The 19,591-nt window shown below is 45.8% G+C and overlaps 1 protein-coding gene across 4 annotated transcripts in view; it reads left to right on the forward strand.

Moving 5' to 3' along the window:
• The window catches only part of LNX1 (ligand of numb-protein X 1), a 185,047-nt gene that overhangs the window by 148,382 nt on the left and 17,074 nt on the right, over nt 1-19,591 (forward strand). For 3 of the 4 annotated variants that reach the window (XM_058722571.1, XM_058722570.1, XM_058722573.1), the window contains 4 exons: nt 1,236-1,477; nt 1,988-2,140; nt 6,990-7,192; nt 9,663-10,034. In XM_058722571.1, coding sequence (XP_058578554.1) covers nt 1,236-1,477; nt 1,988-2,140; nt 6,990-7,192; nt 9,663-10,034 — 970 coding nt within the window. The remainder of the gene's footprint in view (nt 1-1,235; nt 1,478-1,987; nt 2,141-6,989; nt 7,193-9,662; nt 10,035-19,591) is intronic. The other variant, XM_058722572.1, reaches the window with a different exon arrangement.

Here is a 19,591-nt window from a genome sequence, read left to right on the forward strand (position 1 = left end):
AATATCTTATAATTAGCATATCCGTTATGAGCAAAATGGCCATTTCTTAAAGGGGCTCCCCCACGTGATTTCTGCCTTCACAACCGCTGTGGGAGCTGATGTGGCTGTCTGCAGCTACTTCTCACCAGAGTGCAAGGAGATAGTTAACTCATCACCATTTTCTGACCAAAACCCCACTTAAGAGCTGGAATGACTTGTTCAGTAGCACATGGGCACACACAGCAAACTATGGACCGAGATCAGCTTATATCTTGGTCTCTTGGCCCTTGGGCCCGCTCCTTTTTTTTTTTTTTTTTTTTTTTTTTTTTAATATTTGTTTATTTTTGACAAAATAATTGAGAGAGACAGAGCATGAGTGGGGGAAGGGCAGAGAGAGAGGAAGACACAGAATCCCAAGCAGGCTTCAGGCTCTGAGCTGTCAGCACAGAGCCCGACACGGGGCTCGAACTCACAGACCACAAGATCATGACCTGAGCCAAAGTTGGACACTCAACTGACTGAGCCACCCAGGTGCCCTTGGGTCTGCTCTTTAACACGGACGGTGAATGGTTATAGGCAATTATGGCTTTAGTGTTTTTTTAAAGACCTTTAATGTAGTTTTACTTTCCCAATGTTAGAAGATCAGACAACGAATGACATTTTTAGTGGACAGGAGCCCCCAGCCCCTGATGCTGGCTACCAGCCCAGCGGTAGAGAATGGAAGCCGGGAGCCAGCTTGCCTCTAGGGAATAGTACTGCTAAGCAAATCCCCGTGGCTTTGTGGTGATGGCGATTCTGTTTCCACAGACAGTTAAATACGGAATCTGGGAGGAGCTTTGTATTTATGTTCAGTGCTTTGGGAACCAAACCCAAAAGAAAGGACTGAGTGTGACTAAGGGCTTTCGTGGTCAAAATAAACACCAACAAGAGGGAATTACCAAGTCCAAACAGTTGAGGAGTGCCAACCTCAAGCTCTGGTCTTGTAGATACCATGACCACTATATAAATTTGCATTCCAGGGACTAGTGGAGTGTTTTAAGAGAATGCAAAAAGCATCTTTTAAAAGTTGTTTTCTCAAATCACTAATTCACTCGGTTGGTGACTGCATATTGAGTACATACACATGATACAGGGAGGGGGACATAGGAGTGAACAAATCACGTTCTGAGTGTAGCAAGCATGTGTACTTGAAGAGGCCCAGTTGAACAATAAGCAAAGCCAGAGACTTTTCTGACCTCCCGCTGGTTTTGTGACAGCTGTAAAGGCGCTTCCCACTACGGCCTGACCAAAGACAGGAAGAGGCGCTCTCAAGATGGCTTCCCGGATGGCTGTGCGAGCCTCACGGCAACAGCACTCTCCCCAGAAGTCTCTGCAGCTGCCACCGTCTCCTTAATGACAAACGAGCCTGGGCTAGACAACCCTGCCTACGTGTCCACAGCCGAGGATGGTCAGCCAGCAGACGGCCCACTGGACTCTGGCCGGAGCAACCGAACTAGGGGTGAGTCAAATGGGTGGTTTTCTGGGAATGGGCTCCTTGCCTTGAAATCGCCCTCCATGGAATATTTACTGTAGAAGGTTCTAGCAAATTTTTTTTTTTGTTTTAAGGGGAAATCATTCTGGTAGTTTCGGCAGCAATCCAACGTCCAATTCTCTAAAGTGAAATGAAACCACAAGTACCTCAGATTGTTAAAAATGTGTAATTGGACTTGGTGGAAGGGGTGAAGTTAGGCCTGATGATTCACCACCCCTTCCCATCCTTCTATCCATGCTGCCCAAGAAAAGTGTTTCCACATTCAGTCCAGCCCAGCAAGAAAGAAAAGCAGATTTTTCAACAAGCCATACATATTTCATGGTAGAAAACAGAGACAGTACAGGGAAGCAAATCCCATTTTCCTACCACCTAGAAGTAATCACTTCATGTTATTGTATATATCTGACCAGACACATACATAAAAGAGGATTTCTGTGAGTGAGTAGCTACTGTTTCTCCCTTCTCACTTGTCCTCAGCACGGCCTTTTGAGCGATCCAGTATCAGGAGCAGATCTTTTAAAAAAATAAATCGAGCTTTGAGTGTTCTTCGAAGGACAAAGAGTGGAAGTGTAGTTGCCAACCAAGCTGACCAGGGCAGAGAAAATTCCGAAGGCACCGCTGCCTCCGAAGGTAAGTGAGCTCCCTGTGAGAGTGGACGTGGTCCTGGGCTTCCAGAATGACTTCAGGGGTGATGACACCTGACCACCACCCGCTTTCTAGGACACCTCCCCTCACGAGGGCATAAAATATTTTTTACCTTGATTAGCTTACTTCTTACATAAGTAACTAAAGGCAGAAGTGATTGTTCTCTTTTCACGGAAGTTGAACACACAGGTTTTGGAACCCTTACCTCCAGGTGCTAGCTTAACACATACAGAACATAATAATTATTAAGTAAAAAGCATTTAGAATAGTGGCTGGCATATAGTAAACACCATGTAAATATTTTATCTTATTGCAGCTATGTATAACGTGTGGTTCTGAGTGTGTTTTTCATGCATTTACTTAATTCTCACAACAAACCTATGAAGTAGCTGCTATTATTACCCCTCTTTTACAGATAAGAAAACTGAGACACAGGGAGATTACTTAGGGTGTTTAACTTTAAATCCAAACTTGAATGTGGCTCCAGAATCCGGGCAAAGGAAGTTATTGGCTCTTAGATCTTATGTGGTTTTGCCAATATTAGTGAAGCTGAGGAAATACTTCCTATGTTACGTTAGAGCTTTAGAGCAGTCGCAGTAACTTTTCTTTAAAAAATGAAGCTTTCTCGTGTTCCAGGTAGTGTGTGCCCTAAGTCATTTAGATGTCACAATGCTAAGGGACAGGGATTATTATTCTCATTTCACAGATGAAGAAACTGAGACCCAGAGAGTAAACTAGCCCAGAGACATCCAGCTAGAAAATGACAGACACAGGAGCTAAACTCAGGTCCTCTGGCTCCAGAGCCCACCCATTAACCACTGGGTGAAGTGCCCTCCACTCCTGGGGGGGTTGAGAGGTAAATCCCAAGCCACTGTCTTTATCCTGCCTTCAGAGAATCCATGAGCAGTCCTAGAAAATCCCTCTTGTCTCCTTATCACCTCTCCCGCTATGCGCACCTGTACTGGCACATGCACGCACCCATACACACACACACACACACACACACACACACACACACACACACACTCTACATCCTCTAACTACTCTGAACTCATTACAGTCCTGCGAATACTGTGTCTTTCTCTCCCTTCCATGCTACTATACAAACTTCACGCTCGCACTCCTTCAGCAGGCATTCTGATTCCTCCTTGCAAGCTGTGCATGGGCTTTGCCTCCTCTTGGAAGCCCTCCCTGACTTCCTCAGTCCCCTTTCCTTTGTGTTCTCCATGCACCTGCATCTTGATTACAGTGGTGTCACCTTTCATTGTAACCGCATCCAGAAGAGCAGGGCTTCTTTTGATGAGTCTTTGTATTCTCAAGATGATGTGCAATATCCAGCACATATGATAGTGTTCACTGAATGTTTGTGCAGTGAAAATGGGATTACAACTTCCCTTCTGCCATTTCTCTCTCTTATTAAAGCATCCTGAGTTCTCCAGGTAAAGTTTTCTCCTGCCTGAATAACACTTTTTTGCATGTTTATAGCAGAAACCTTTTTAATAAGAGATACTATGCGTAAGGTACTGGCCTAGGCTCTGTGATATTATGTAAAGATTACAAAATCCAGTTTCTGGCTTCAAGAGGCTCATTCATAACTGAAAGAAAAGAAAGCATCATGAAGAGTGAGATATAAATAAATGGCAGCGGCAGCCACAGGGAAAAGAGCATCATTTGCAGGTAGGGTGGCAAAATCTGTGTTTAAGGGGCAGTTTATGACCTGGATGGGCACTGGGATCTTGGCTGTGTTAGAAAGTAGCAGAAGCCAAGGTTAAGGCTAGATTAGGAGGGTCTTGGATGCCATTCGGGCGTCTTGATTTGGGGCAGTGAACACACCTGGGAGCTTTTGCAGACTGTTGTTGCCGGATCTGTGCTGTGATCCAGGAACACGAAGACGGCTGCCATGTGAGGTGTGCAGGGGGCTTAGAGGGGGAGAGAATGGATTTCTTCAGATGCTCCTGGAAGCTATTACCCAGAATGGGATGAGGTGTTAAGACTGAGCAAGGCTGGTAGTGATGTCTTTACAGGACTTGTGAGGCAACAAAACTTTCAAAAATGGCCTTCGAGTCTCACTGCTCCAGCAACTTGTGGCTGGTCTGGTGACCGTCATGGCGTGACTTATCCATCCTTTTCACATGGGTGAAGAGGCTCCACTGTTTGTTGGCTGGGTGGCCCTGGCCTGGTTATTTAACGTCTCTGAGCTCCAGCATTCTGTCATCTAAAAACAAGGATAATAATAATCTACTTCATGGGCACCCAGGTGGCTCAGTCAATTAAGCATCCAACTCTTGATTTTGGCTCAGGCCATGATCTCATGGCTTGTGAGTTCAAGCCCCACATCAGGCTCTGTGCTGACTGTGCAGATCCTGCTTGAGATTCTCTGTCCCTCCCCGACTGGCTGAAATAGGGACTTTTGTAGCAACATGGATGGAACTGGAGAGTGTTAGGTGAAGTGAAATAAGTCAGGTAAAGAAAGACAGATACCATATGTTTTCACTCCTGTGTGGATCCTGAGAAACTTAACAGAAGACCATGGGGGAGGGGAAGAAAAAAAAAAAGGGAGGGACCCAAACCATAAGAGACTCTTAAAAACTGAGAATAAACTGAGGGCTGATGGGGGGGTGGGAGAGGGGGGAAGGTGGATGATGGGCATTGAGGAGGACACCTGTTGGGATGAGCACTGGGTGTTGTATGGAAACCAATTTGACAATAAATTTAATATTAAAAAAAATAAAAAAAAATTTTAAAAACAAAAACAAAAGCCAAAACAAAAAGTAATAATCTGCTTCATAGGGTTGTTGTAAGGACTAAATGCAAAAAACATGCACACAACCGGCTGGCTTGTAACACCCTTAGGTGAGGACATAATTTTGAACAACCCTGTTTCATTCCAGACCAGCACAAATTTGGCAGTTGAAAAATTATTTTAACTCTTCAAGGTCACTATGGTCTCATTGGCATGGTTCTAATTAGCATTATGTACAAAAGTGACTGGGCGTGTCTTTTCAGACTCTCAAATGCCCTGAATAGTCCAGGTTTGGGAAGATAGTTTTTATAAATCGGTTGGGGAAGTGGGGGATGGACAGGGAGGGGGAGGGAAGCATGAATCAGCAACTTGGATGATTTATTTCTAAATCTTTCTTTGTTCGAAGTGGTTTTTTAAAAATCACCATTCCCTGTCCCCAAACCTGTTCCAACAAACGCTTGTGGTAGAACCTATTTAATGTAATCAAAGTAGTTTAAACATCCATTGAACTCAATCACCCAAGTACTTCGAGCACCAGAAACTGACAGATTAAGGCTGTTGCCCGTAGCCTTACAGCAAAGCCAGTCGCTTACATTAAATTACATCCCAGTGGACGTTAAGGACCCCCATTTGCAATGTCTCAGGCTTCCTCTGACTGCTCAATTGCCTTGCTTATACTATTCTATGCTTCGAAGTAATTTTAATTCTTTCTGTATTGTTCCTGGAGAGTTGAGCCCTTCTTAATGAACTCAGAGTTCATTAGGGAAAATGGACGAAGGTCATGGGTTTTGAAAACAGTGCCTTGTGCAGAACCAGACCTGCAGAGGACTTTCCCAGATGACTTAACGAAGAGAGAATCTTAGGGCAAAGGCAGCTGTCAGCAGCTACGGGAGACAAAAGCGTTTCCGCCCTCCACGTCCAAACTCCAGTAACCCGGGAGGACCTGCTATCAGCAAACTAGGTGTAGGTTGGGTAGTATTTCACGGCGTCCCTTCCGCACACTTTTCCCACTAACAGGTCTATATGGCAAGTCCCCCGTGGACCTGTTGTGAATCCCTGGCTCTACAGAAACCTGAGGGAGGTGACAGGATGGCGGTCGCCTGGAGCCCCAGGTTGTGACCTGACTCTGAGAGCGCCTTACTTGGCACCCTCCCCAGCAGCCAATCATGTCACTTCCCCACTCCACGCTCAAACATCCTCAGGTATAAAATAAAGCCACACAACTGTGTCTGTCGAGCCAGGCAACTAGGGAAGCTCGTGTGGGCGCAGTGGTGGTGGGGTGGTGAAGGCACCTGTGAAAGATTTCATACAGAAAGAAGAGCCTTCAGTTAAAAGTTAGAGTCTGAGGCATCCGCCTAGGTCTCTGGGCCTCCCATTAGCTCCGAATTCAGCTAGATCAGGGACGAGGTTCTGGAAGCCACATCCATCTCTTTGTGGTCATGGATCAGGCTGCTTGACTTCCCTTTATCAACAACAATGTCTGGTAGAGAGGACTGGTAATTCCCTAAGCCTGAAAAAGCAGGGACTTCCAGGCAGAAATCTTCAAAAGGGACAGAGAAGAGCAGGTTCGTTCTGTTGTGTTCGTGGATAAGTGATAAAACTGCGGTTGATTCCATCACGACCCTTCATTCATTTTCATTCACTCCTCCACCCTCGGGAGGCCCTGCCCAATGCTTGCGATCTGTGCACACAACCACGGAACAGTCAGAAGTGATGTCCTCAAGGATTTTAGAGTCCAGGAGAGGCTGTAAGAAATGAGCATGACTAATGAAGGCTCAGTGCTGTGAGAAACAAGTTTCGGGGAGAAATGGGATGTTTAGACAAAACAAGGAAAGTGGGATCGGGGTAGCGTTTAATTGAAAGGGATCATTTCATGCAAGTCTTGAAGAAAAAAATTGGGCCGAGGCCTAGAATGAAAACCATTCCAAGCAGAGAAACTTATCCTGGCACAGAGGCAGGAAAATGGAAAACATGTATGAGGAACGATGAATAGTTTAGTTTGGCTGAAACCAAAGTTTGGCAAGAAGGAGAGTGGTTGGAAATGTCCGTTGGGTCGGTGTCTTAAGTAAATACTGTCTTTGTCCATTTTAGTCTTTCCAAGGTTGTATCACCTGATTCCAGATGGTGAAATTACGAGCGTCAAGATCAATCGAGTGGATCCCAACGAAAGCCTCTCCATTAGGCTTGTGGGAGGCAGCGAAACCCCACTGGTCCATATCATTATCCAGCACATTTACCGTGATGGGGTGATTGCCAGGGACGGCCGGCTTCTGCCAGGGGACATCATCCTGAAGGTAGAGACCGTCTGTGGGGCCGTGAAAAGGGCTTAATAAAAATCACTTTGGAGCAAGTAATTGGATGGATGAAATGCTGAATCAATATGGAGCGGCCACTTTCCATATTTATTATGTTGATAGGACTCTTCATCTGAGATTTGTCATTTAATTGAGATAGGTCTTTGTCCCCCTCTGTCTTTCTTGTTCTTCTGGTCTCTCCCTCTTTCTGTATATAAGTATCTCTCTGTGTCTCTGTATCATTTTGTCTTTTCCCCTCCACCTTTCATCCCCCCTGCCCCTTCTCTACCTCCTTTCTTCTCTTCTACCTCTCTCCTCCTTTCTGCCCCCTCCTCCTACTTTAAGTAACAATAGCCTAAAATAATACCAAACTGGAGCATATATCTTCTTATATTGTTTTTAGAGCAGATTAATGGAACATTTTGTATTTTATCTAATCACTCCCATTCACACAACCCTCTAAAGTAAATTTCCCATAGCTTAATGGCCCTCCGTGAGAAAACCCAAAAAGTATTCCTAAGCTATTCCCACCAACCCATAGGCATTCCAGGGAAGGCAGGTGATAGAACAGCACACCCTGGGCATTTCTGTCCCCTGAGGCTTGGGTGAGAGGAAGGACGTTAGGGAAGAATGTTGAGAAGAAAAGAAAAGGTCAAGGAAGAGTTGCTTATCAGAAGTCAGACGTGTGGCAGAAGTGACAGGAAAACCCTCCCTGGTCACACATTTCCTGTCTGATGCCCGGATGGGGGTTTCATTCCATTCCTTCTAGGTCATTGAGGGGCAGGCACCTGACACATCATGAGCTATTTCTCTAACAGAAATTCTTATTTTGGGGGTGATAAGAGGTGAAAGAATTTAAAGCAGGTGTCGTTGCAATACTGAAAGTCCCGCTGGTCCCTGAGGTGGAGCACGAGGCGAGGCCCATCCCCCTCCAGAGATGGTCCACGGCACAGTCAGCGACAGTGCGCGTGGCTCCCCTCCAGTGGAAACTGCTGCTGGTGAGGGTTGTATGATACGCAGTTGTGATTCTTACAGTCTTCAAGTGGCCCTGGCAGGCAAAATGCTGCCAGAACTGTCTAGGAGATGACCCCGGCCTTCTCTCGGCCTGGGTGCGATGGGACGACCAGACGCAGACGTGACAGAGCAGAGCAAGGGCTTTGAGCTCACCTGTGCTTGGACAAAGGTGGTGAGGCTTGTCTGTGCACGAGAGCCCCCCTCCATCCCTGGAGAGGCAGCAAAAAACTGATGACTGTACGTGCAGGAGGGCTTCTTAAAATCTCACATCACGCCTCCACTAATAATCGACTGCGAGTACGAGAAATCTTACCAAACCATAGAAATTCAAGAAGGTTGTCTCTCTTCTGTGGGGCCCCTGTCCTTCAGACACTGCACAGCGGGGTGCCAGAGCGGTGACTACCATTAGGGGCTGTAGCCTCCAGGCTGGGCCTGCTTAGCCAGAGTAATTAAAACCAGAGAGCCCCATGTGGCATCGGCCCTACAGATAATTAACGAGGCACAAATGAGAGGGCTGAGCTTGAGAACATTTAAGTAGCATAATAAAGTGATCCAGCCTTTCAGTAAGAGCCTAGAAACGCAGTCACATCCATTTGTTTGACACTATACAGAGGTTGTTTTTCTCACACACACACACACACACACACACACACACACACACACACACACACACACAGAGTGATGGGGCCTGGAAGTTCAAGTTCCAGGATGGAGGCCCCAGGGAGAACAATTCATCTGGAGCTCTTTGGAAAGAAAAGTGTCAGCTCAGTTTGATCTGAAGAGTTTAGTATAATCATTTGAACTTCATGGGAAATGTTCTTCTTTTGCCTTTTCCTACTTTTTCTTCCTTTTTTCTCCACCCTCCTCTCCACCTCCACCCCTTCGGCTGAACACTAAGTTTGGCAAGCAACAGGAATGAGGGTTGGGACTTGTACAGATAAATCCAGGGGCCTGTGCAAGAACGAGCCTGAAGAAAGATGGCGTCCAGTGAGACAGACTTGAACTGGAAGTGCGAGTGATGCTGAAGGAAAGCAGGGTTAGGAGTAATGTTGGAAAGTGGGTGTATGCAGGTATTTGGACAGAGGAGGAGGTGGGAAACCAGAGCAGTCTTTTTTTTTTTTTTTTTTTTTTAATGTTTTTTATTTATTTTTGGGACAGAGAGAGACAGAGCATGAACGGGGGAGGGGCAGAGAGAGAGGGAGACACAGAATCGGAAACAGGCTCCAGGCTCCGAGCCATCAGCCCAGAGCCCGACGCGGGGCTCGAACTCACGGACCGCGAGATCGTGACCTGAGCTGAAGTCGGACGCTTAACCGACTGCGCCACCCAGGCGCCCCCCAGAGCAGTCTTTAAGGAAGGATGCTGCTGATGCTGTGGGCCCGGGGCCTTTTAGGAAGTGTTGTGGCAAGTGGAGCTGGTTGATTTGTTCTGACTTCCGGTCTCCCCCCCCACCCAGGTCAATGGGATGGACATCAGCAACGTCCCTCACAACTACGCCCTTCGCCTCCTGCGGCAGCCCTGTCGCGTGCTGCGGCTCACTGTGCTGCGAGAGCAGAAGTTCCAAAGCAGGAGCAATGGACAGGCACTGGATGCCTATGGACCCCGCGATGACAGTTTCCACGTGATTCTCAACAAAAGCAGCCCTGAGGAGCAGCTTGGAATAAAACTGGTGCGCAGGGTGGATGAGCCCGGGGTTTTCATCTTCAGCGTGTTGGATGGTGGGGTAGCAGACCGACATGGTCAGCTGGAGGAGAACGACCGTGTGTTGGCCATCAATGGACATGACCTTCGGTACGGCAGTCCTGAAAGCGCAGCTCATCTGATTCAGGTGAGTCACAGGGCATTGCCAAGATCTCGGCTGGAAACTGCCATCAGGAGTGGTATGCTCATTAACCTGCCCTACCTGCCATGTTACTACCACATGTCACGTGTAGTGCCCCCCTTCCCAGGAATCAAGATTGAAGGGCCAGGTAAGAACATTACTCAAGCAAATGATGTGTCTCAAGTTCATGGACATTCCCTAAGTGTCACCAACCATGACTGCCTATAAACCAATGACTGCCAACCAATATGACTGCCTGTAAACACTTAGGGTTATGTGCTGCAACCTGACCAGGTGAAGATCACTTAAGGTCATCCTTATAGCCCGTGTGTTGTTTGCAGACCGAAGGGTCGTTCAGATACATTCTGGACATACCCAAGACCTCTAATTGTACTAACTCCCATGAGAAGTGGTGCCATATGCCCTCCAGGAATCCTGTGGACAGAGACCACTAGGGAATTAGCTAATAATCCCCGTCTCCATGGCTGAGTCCAGCCACTTTGGAAAACCCACGGAACTCCAGTATGAACCTTTAGGAAGGCCTCTCAAAAGCGAGGCATGCAAGTTATGTTCCCAATAACCTGACGTTGGTTCAAATTAATTCACTTTCCTGACTGGTATACCATCATCAAGCCCCAGCATGTGTCCTTTTGGCTCTCCCTGGGTCACCATGGTTTTCCAATTCATGATGAGCTGCCATCTTTATTCTTCGAAGGACGGGCTTTGTTCTGTGCTCTTGTGCTCCTGATCCATTTATTTATTTCATTTAGCCAAAACACGTTAAGTTTCTGCTGCTTGCCTAGCCGTGCATCAGGTACAGGGAACACAGAGACGATGACCTCTTAGGCTGCTCTCTCAAAGGAGCCCACAGTCTAGTATGGGGGATGGCCTTTTTGTAAATAATTCCCATATGGTGTGTTAGTACTATAACGGAGAAATTAATAACAGTGCTGTTTCACGTGAAGGAGAGATTATTGCTTGCACGGGCCTAGGAATCCTTAATAGAGGAGAACACCTTGAACTGGGGCTTGGACGAATCAGTAGAAGGCCTCTAAGTAGACAAGGAAGGAAGGGTCATTTGAAGGGGATACAACACAAAAGAACATTTCCCGAAAAGCTGGTTAGGAAAAGGGTTAATACCAGGAGCATGGAGTACATTAAAAAAAAAACACAGCCATAGACGAGGCAGGAGTGGCAGGCAAGGACCAGGCCCTAAGAAGCTCAGACTGTATCCTCAAGGCCATGGGGTGTCATTGGAAGGGTTTAAGAAAGGAGGTGACATGATTTTCTTGATTCCTCTAGAGGCAGTGGAGAGCGGATAGGAGAGGGGACAGATTAGAGGACTTATCTTATGAACCATTTGCAATTACCTGGCATTCCGCGTCAGCTTCTAGTTAGTGACTAAAGTATTAATACTTCAAGAATAGACAGTGAGTCAGCAGTATATATTTAGCTGGACCTTGTACCAAGTTCCACTGAAGATGACAGAAGTTTGAGCCTGCTTTCAAGAATTGGTCACCTAAGCACACACTGATCTCCCTACCCGGGGTTCCGGCCATGGACTTCTTCCGGGTGTCGGCAGCCCTCTTCACTGTCGTGTGGAGCATCTTCTGCCTCTTCCTTGGGGAGAAGCAAGTGGTAGATGCTACTGTCCTTTTGTACGTGGACAGCATGAGGCAGAGGGGGCAAGGGGACTCTCCCTCCTTCCCCTGTCCACCGGGAAAGGAAGCACATGTGCTGTCTTGGCCCCCGAGCTGTGGATCTTGGCGGTGTTCCACTTTCAAGGTGATTAACAACCTGATGGATGTTTATCTCCCTAAACAGGGCCTAAGGCCATGGCCTGTGGATCAGGTGGAGAACAGAATCAGAGTGACAGGAGGCATGTCCCTTCTGGAGTTTGTGCCATCTAGTTTCCGAATTCATATGCCCAGCCTCGACTTCTCCTCTGAACGCCACCCTTCTAGAACCGACTGCCTGCTTGGTATCTCCATTTAAAGGCATCTCAAACTTAATGTCTAAAATCAAATCCTTGACTTCTCCCTACTCTATTCCTTGTCAAACCTGCTCTTTCCTCAGCTTTTGCCGGCCTCTAGAAATGGCACCATTTGCCCAGTAATTTGGGCCAGAAGAATCCCTTCTTCCCTTCCACGTGCTCTTTCTGTGATCCGTTCCTCACTGTGTCCATGGCTCCCATCAGGCAAGCTACCATCAGTGTTCGGTCTCCACCAGAGACCTTCCAGCTGGTCTCCTTGCTTCTGCGCCCGATTCTCTACCTCTGCTCTCTACATGGCAGTTAGATGGCCACTTTACAATGTCAGTCCCATCATGTCACTCCTGTGGTCAGCTCTCTGATGCTTCCCAAGACACTTAGATTAAAATTTCCAAGTCTTGGGGTACCTGTGTGGCTCAGTCAATTGAGCGTCTGGCTCATGATTTTGGTTCAGATCATGATTCCCCAGGGTCCTGGATTGAGTCCCATAAGGGGTTCCATGCTGAGTGTGGAGCCTAACTTAAGTTTCATTTTCTCTCTCTCCCCTTCTCCCCCCTCTCCCCACCCCTCTCCCTCTCCCCCCTCTTTCTCTCCCCCCCTACCTCTTTCTCTCCCCCCTACCTCTCTCTCTCCCTCCCTCCCTCCCTCTTTCTTCCTCCCTCTCTCTTTCTCCCTCCCTCTCTCTCTCCCTCCCTCTCTCTCTCCCCCCTCCCCCTCTCTCTCTCTTACTCTCCCTCCTTCCCTCTCTCCCTCCCTCTCACCCCCCTCCCCTCTCTCCCTCCCTCTCACCCCCCTCCCTCTCTCTCCCTCTCTTCTTCTGTCTCCCCAGCACATGCGTGCGCGCTCTCTCTCTCTCTCTCAAATAAAATAAAGTATTTTTTAAAATTTTCTAAATCTTAACAACGGCCCACAGAGCCATACATAATCTGGCCTTTAGTTATCCTTCCAAATTAATTTCTTAAGCAAAGTAGAAGATCTCTGGTATTCTCACCCTTGCCCGGCCATCCTCAGTCACATTGCCTTCTTGCTACTACTTCTCAAACATTTCAAGACCTTTTTCACCTCAAAGCTGGCATTCTCGCTCTCCCTCTAACTGGAAGAATCTTCCAAATAACTCTATAACTGCCATGCTTCATTCAGGTGTTTCCTCAGACCTCACCTCAGGGAGGCCTTCACTGACAAGCCCACTTAAAATAGCTTCTCCCACCCCCAGCTCTAGATCCCTTATTTAATCAGCTTTATTTCTTCCCACCAACGAATTTATTACCTGTCAACATAGTATAGAAGAATACAATATGGTATCTCAAGCACTTAGAGAAGTGCCTGGCAAGAACAGACACTCGATAGTTGTTGAATGGATACATTGAGCCAAGTTCTAAAATTGTAAATATATAGAAGACCGGATTTATACATTCATCCCATCTCCTAGGGATTTTTCATCAAACCTTTTACCGAAGAACAAACACCAAATCGACTTTTACATGCTGTTTGTCCCCAAGATGGAATTTCTACATTTTGTCCTTTTGAATTGGTTCAGTTATTACTGGTGGAGCACCTTCTATGTGCCGAGAGGTGTAGGTTACAGTGGAAAGCGAGACTGACGCAGTTCCTGGCCTTCTAGAGCTTGGAATGTATTCCTATCTCTGATCTCCAATAGAATGAAGTCCACGTTTGGCAGGTGGGTGTAGCCTGTTGTGTCAATGGGTGAGAACAGAAAATAAGACAGTATTTCTGAAAACATTAACCCACGGACAAGGAAGAGCCCTTTGCCTCATCACAAAGAAACTGCACACTAAGCGTGATTTTTTTCTTCTTTGAAACTAGACTTTTAGGTGATCGTCAATTTTCGTGCACGTTGTGTTTGTCAACTTCCTCTGCAGGTCTGTCTGTGCAGCTCATGTTCTAGAGGTGATCTGCCAACTACACTTGGCAGTAGGCAAAAGAAAAACGGTCTTACTCATGCCATTTGGGCAAATTTTTAATTACATATGGCATTCTACTTTTGTAGATTAATAGCAGAAGAGGAAAAAATTTTTTCCCTGAGAAATTTATGAAGTAAAATCTTGCTTAACAGGGGGACTTCCTAAAAGAGTCTTCTCACAAAGCCAATGTGCTTTATAAGCAGGGGAAAGGGGAAAAAAAGATCTTTTAAAGGCTTGGGCAAAGCTAGTTGGAAAAGAAATGGAAAAAGTAGAGTGCTGGGAAAACCCAGTTAAGCAATCTCAAGAGTGGATTTTATTTATGTGATACTTGTAATGCACACCAGGCTGGGGGAATTAAACTTAATACCCTTCAAAGGTTGAGACTCAAATTACCAAGCGATCCTTAGCTGCATGGCCCTTGTGTATCTACCCCATGAATCATACTTGCCTGAGAAAGAAATTCCCAGACAACATGTCCTGTTGGTCATGTTTTCTCCCACAGTACCACACTTTTGCCTCTTTTCTCCATTATTTCAGGGAAAAGTTATTACAGAGAAGCCACAACTGTTTTAAATTTGACCAACTGACATATGCGGAGTCCTAACCCCCACTTACTCAGCAGCCCCGGGTGCCAGACCCCAGGAGTTAGTCGGCTCCTCTAGGAAGAGAAACCCTAAGGACACAGAAGTTTCGCGTAGGGAGCAGTTGACTGACTGAACAACAGGACGACTTTATTCCTCCTCCCCCCCCACCCCCCCCATTGTCAGTTTCGTAATTCTTTGAGCGCCATATCTAGAATAATCGTAGAAAGGAGACAGCTTTGTGAAACTGTCTGGTGTCCTACCTAAAACCAGAGAACCAAGAAATACAAAGCGAAGATTTGAGACCCTGGGAGAAAAAAGAGATCTCGACTTCCCTCACCATGGCGATTCAGCATCTCTCAACCCACCAATCAGTGTGCAAATGGATTAGGCTGACAGATGTACCTATTTTGAGATGCTCTCCTCTATCTGCAGTTCTGGAACAGTGAGTTACAAACGTATGTGGGAGATCAAATATATGCAATTCATAAACGAAGTAATTATGGATTTCAAATTTGAGTATTGCTCTCGTGCCTTTTGTTTCTAGGCAACCCCCAGACTTGAGGCAGAAGCTGAAAAACAATTTGAAGCCATTTGTAGAGGTGGTGACACACAGGTTTTCCTTAATACTAATTTCATAATGCACACATGTGTGATTTTTTTTTCCCTTTGCATGAATTAATATTTAAATGAGAAGTGATTTTATCAAGAACAACCAACAACTAGGCTCTACAGACTTTTAAAAAGAATGTGAGAGGCCTCTGGACAGAGCCAGAAAGCAAATAATGGACTGCTCGTATTACCGACATTTGTTCTGAATACGTGATTCCAGCTCATGTGTTCTGCGTAACTGGGGGGGAAAAAAAAAAAAAGAGAGAGCACTTCTGTCCCTTGAAACCAGGAAGAACTGCCAATGAAATAAGACCTGATAGGTCAATGTGCTTTTTACAGATCAGCACAATACAGCGCTAATACAGAATCAAATCCCCATTTCAACATATTTTCTTACCATGGCATTGTAATAAATGTAATACAATGGCTAAAGAATGCGCGGATTTAGTAACAGTCTTCTTGAGCTGAATTCTTAAAGTCCAGATAAGTTTTATATACAGCTCTAAATCTCATGCATTCCTGATAAAGCATCACTTGGTAAACTGTACAGCTTTTCAGCTTTGAATTCTTGGAGTGAATCTCCTACATCGCCACACGCTGCAAATATTAGGGAATCTTGGAACTTTACTGCCCTTCCTCCAACTCCATACCCCCCCACATGCATTTTTTTTTTTTAACACCATGGAACAACATTAACCATGAGAGTAACTTCTAGATACCATAAAAGAGGGGCGCCTGGGTGGCTCAGTCGGTTGAGCATCTGACTTCAGCTCAGGTCATGATCTCGTGGTCTGTGAGTTCGAGCCCTGCATCGGGCTCTGTGCTGATGGCTCAGAGCCTGGAGCCTGCTTCCGATTCTGTGTCTCCCTCTCTCTCTGCCCCTCCCCACTCATGCTCTGTCTCTCTCTGTCAAAAATAAACATACATTAAAAAAAAAAAAAATTAGATACCATAAAAGAAGTGATGTTTGAGGCAAAGGACTTGAGTCATTCTGCCAACGCAGCAAGCAGCAGCCACAAGAACTAAATTCTTATTTTGACCTTGTCGCTGACCTCTGTATGATCCCATGTACACCAGACTGTCGTTAATATCTTAGCACTTAAAGGAGGTGCTTCTGGCAGCCTAAGGATGAATATGGAGCTATGGTCAAGAGGGAAAAAGAGGCCAAATTGCTGTCTCAAATCTCTTTTTCTACCTCGGTCTAGTCCTAAGGTCCTATTTCACCACTTTCCCTCAACCCCTCCTTAATTTTCTTTTTCTTTGGTCAGACTCTTGCTCTTTGCCCACTAAAATAGCTGCTGCCGCCCCCATAGAAGATATTCGTGAAGTCTTCTTTTAAAATTGTGGAGTACCTGGGTGACTCAGTCAGTTGAGCATCTGACCTTTGATTTCGGCTCGGGTCATGATCTCGTGGTTTTGTGGGATCGAGCCCCACGTCCAGCTCTGCGCTGATGGCGAAGAGCCTGTTTGGGATTCTCTGGCTCCTCCTCTCTCTCTGCCGCTCCCTACGTATGTGCGCACTCTGGCTCTCTCCCCCCAAATAAATACGCATTTTAAAAAAATGCATCAGGCTCTATGCTGCTAACTCTCTTCTGATGCCTCCTGTTGTCTGTATTGCCACGTATGGTCTGTGTGCCATACGTGATCTCAGAGTTAGGTTTCATTGATGTAATGTGTCCCTTAGTGAGGACATCTTTTAATCCATCATCTTTTAATTAATCAGTAATCTTTTAATTAGTAATAATGAAGACAGACCTCTATGGAGTTCTTGGCTTCATAGGGCACAGAGATAATCGCGTCTGCATATATGACATGGCCAAGTGGGCCCATCATGGAGGTCCTGGGGGCAGCTGGTCCATCAGCAAAAAGACTACTCTGTATTGGATCTTCCAGGTCCAATTCTGCAGATAAACACCCCACTCAGCTTTATTAGAGTCAGTCCAGACTTTGTCAAGCTTTTGAGATGACTTGAAAACATATGAAATATTAAAGAAACTAGAAATACTTGACCTGGAAAGGAAAGGAGCCAAGGGAGAACAGTGAATGTTATCTTCAAATAAGTTTGTTACATGGAAATTGATTTGGGGCTGCCCAAGAGAGCATCACTGGAGCCAATGGGTAAGCAAGAAAATGGTACATTTAGCTCAGCCTGAGGACAGACTTTCTAATTAACGCCAAGTATGGCGCAAGCAGCCTGGGGACACAGTGAGTTCACTGTCATTGGAGGCACCGAAGCATGAGATGGGTGACAACGTGACAGGGATTTTGTGGGGGAATTAGAATATGGGTTACAGAGAACGTGTTGGATTAGATGATGCCTGACATCTCTTCTGTATATGTGACTTTTTTAAAATATGAAATGTATTGTCAAATTGGTTTCCATACAACACCCAGTGCTCATCCCAAAAGGTGCCTTCCTCAATGCCCGTCTCCCACCCTCCCCAGTCTCCCACCCTCCCCAGTCTCCCACCCTTCCCAGTCTCCCACCCCCCCATCAAGCCTCAGTTTATTCTCAGTTTTTAAGAGTGTCTTATGGTTTGCCTCCCTCCCTCCCTTTTTTCCCCCTTCCCCTCCCCCATGGTCTTCTGTTAAGTTTCTCAGGATCCACATAAGAGTGAAAACGTAATGGTATCTTTCTCTGTATGACTTATTCCACTTAGCATAACACTCTCCAGTTCCACGTTGCTACAGAAGGCCATATTTCATTCTTTCTCATTGCCACATAGTATTCCATTGTGTATATAAACCACAACTTCTTTATCCATTCATCAGTTGATGGACATTTAGGCTCTTTCCATAATTTGGCTATTGTTGAGAGTGCTGCTATAAACATTGGGGTACAGGTGCCCCTATGCATCAGCACTCCTGTATCCCTTGGGTAAATTCCTAGTAGTGCTATATGTGACTTTTTAATTACATGGAACCAGTGGTCCCCAATTTCCCAAGGCATTGTGAGCCCAGGATAGATGAACTGACCGTGATACTTGAACAGTTGGTGGAAGGGAGCCCAAGAGGGGGCAACCCCAAACAGTATAGAGAGGACCATCCCCACGACTATACGTTGAAACCCAAAGCTAGACTGCCTAACTCTGGGATCCTTGGAAAAGAAGCTGGTGGGGAATGTGGATGCAGGATGAATTATTTTTAAAGAAATGCTCATTAAAATCTTTGTTGATGGAGCACTAAGTACAGGCAAGTTCACGTTATTATAAATGCAACTATAGCTCTCACTCGTCTCTCTAACAAGGGCTGTTTCTCAACACTGCACCCAGCTGCTGCTGAGGCGAGAGCCAGTACAAACACATTAGCCTAGTTTCCACCTCACAACTTCAAACACTGGGAGAGAAAGTGCAGCCAGTAGTCTCCCTGAGAACAATTTGTAAGGTGGCCGGTAAGAGCCACAGATCCAGCCTTGTGGAGAATTTATTTCCAAGCAAATGGATACCAGGCTCATTTATTGGAGGGTTGTTCCTGCCGGCAACTTAATGCCAAAGTCGACATTTGAAAATCCAGTGAGAAATTTGTGTTTGCAAATGTGAATTAAACAGCTCTTGCAGGCTGCTCCTTGGCATTTTGAATTTTGCCTGGCAAGTTGATTTGATATGAAAGGCTCAGATTTTCTCCATTCTTAGGAGATGCTTAGCACACATGACTGCTCCTGGTCCGAAGTGAACGTGATGGCGATGTGCGGGCCAAAGACAAACCCCCTGCTGAGATCCTTCAAAACATTGGACTTTCCCTGCAGATAAAGAGCAAATTTGGGCTCAGCAGTTGGAGTTTTGACTTGAGTGTTTTGCTGCTTATCACTAGGAATTTTTGCTTCAGAAAGTTCCTAGCGATAACCTCATTAGGAAAAGTGAGGCTTACAGGATAAAGAAACATTATTACAAAATACTCTTCCAAGAATTGCATTTAGTTGGCTAATACCATAGTTCTTCATGTCAGCTTGCCACATTATTGTTTCCTGAGCTTGTTAGTTTTTGTTCTGATGCAAGCTTTATACGTGATGAGGAACACCAAGGGATTCAAGAGAGGCAAGGAACAGAGGAAAGGTGTAGAAATACTGATTACGTAGACCAGCAAAAGTGATGACTGGGCTTTATGGGAAGGAAAATGAAGAACTTGAACTTGCTTTTTGGGCCTGTTCAGTAGGATTTTTGTAATTTATTTGAGATGAGTCAACTCAACTGGCCCACCATCCACCTTGATGTTCACCATAGCCACATTTAGTGGACTTTAGCAGCTGTTTTTAAAAGTTCATCTGACTTACAGCTACCCAGTTGATGATCCCTAAGTTTCAAGAGAGCCCTGAGAAGAAATGTTTATTAATACAAGCATGCAAAATCATGAAGGTTTGGGCTGGGCAGTGTTGGACAACCGTGGGGATTTCACCGATGAGGTTTTGATTGCTTCAGGTTTTAAAAACAAGGTCCTCCTGGGGCACCTGGGTTGCTCAGT

Source organism: Neofelis nebulosa, chromosome 3 (genome assembly GCF_028018385.1).
Source record: "Neofelis nebulosa isolate mNeoNeb1 chromosome 3, mNeoNeb1.pri, whole genome shotgun sequence".
Classification (NCBI taxonomy): Eukaryota; Metazoa; Chordata; class Mammalia; order Carnivora; family Felidae; genus Neofelis; species Neofelis nebulosa.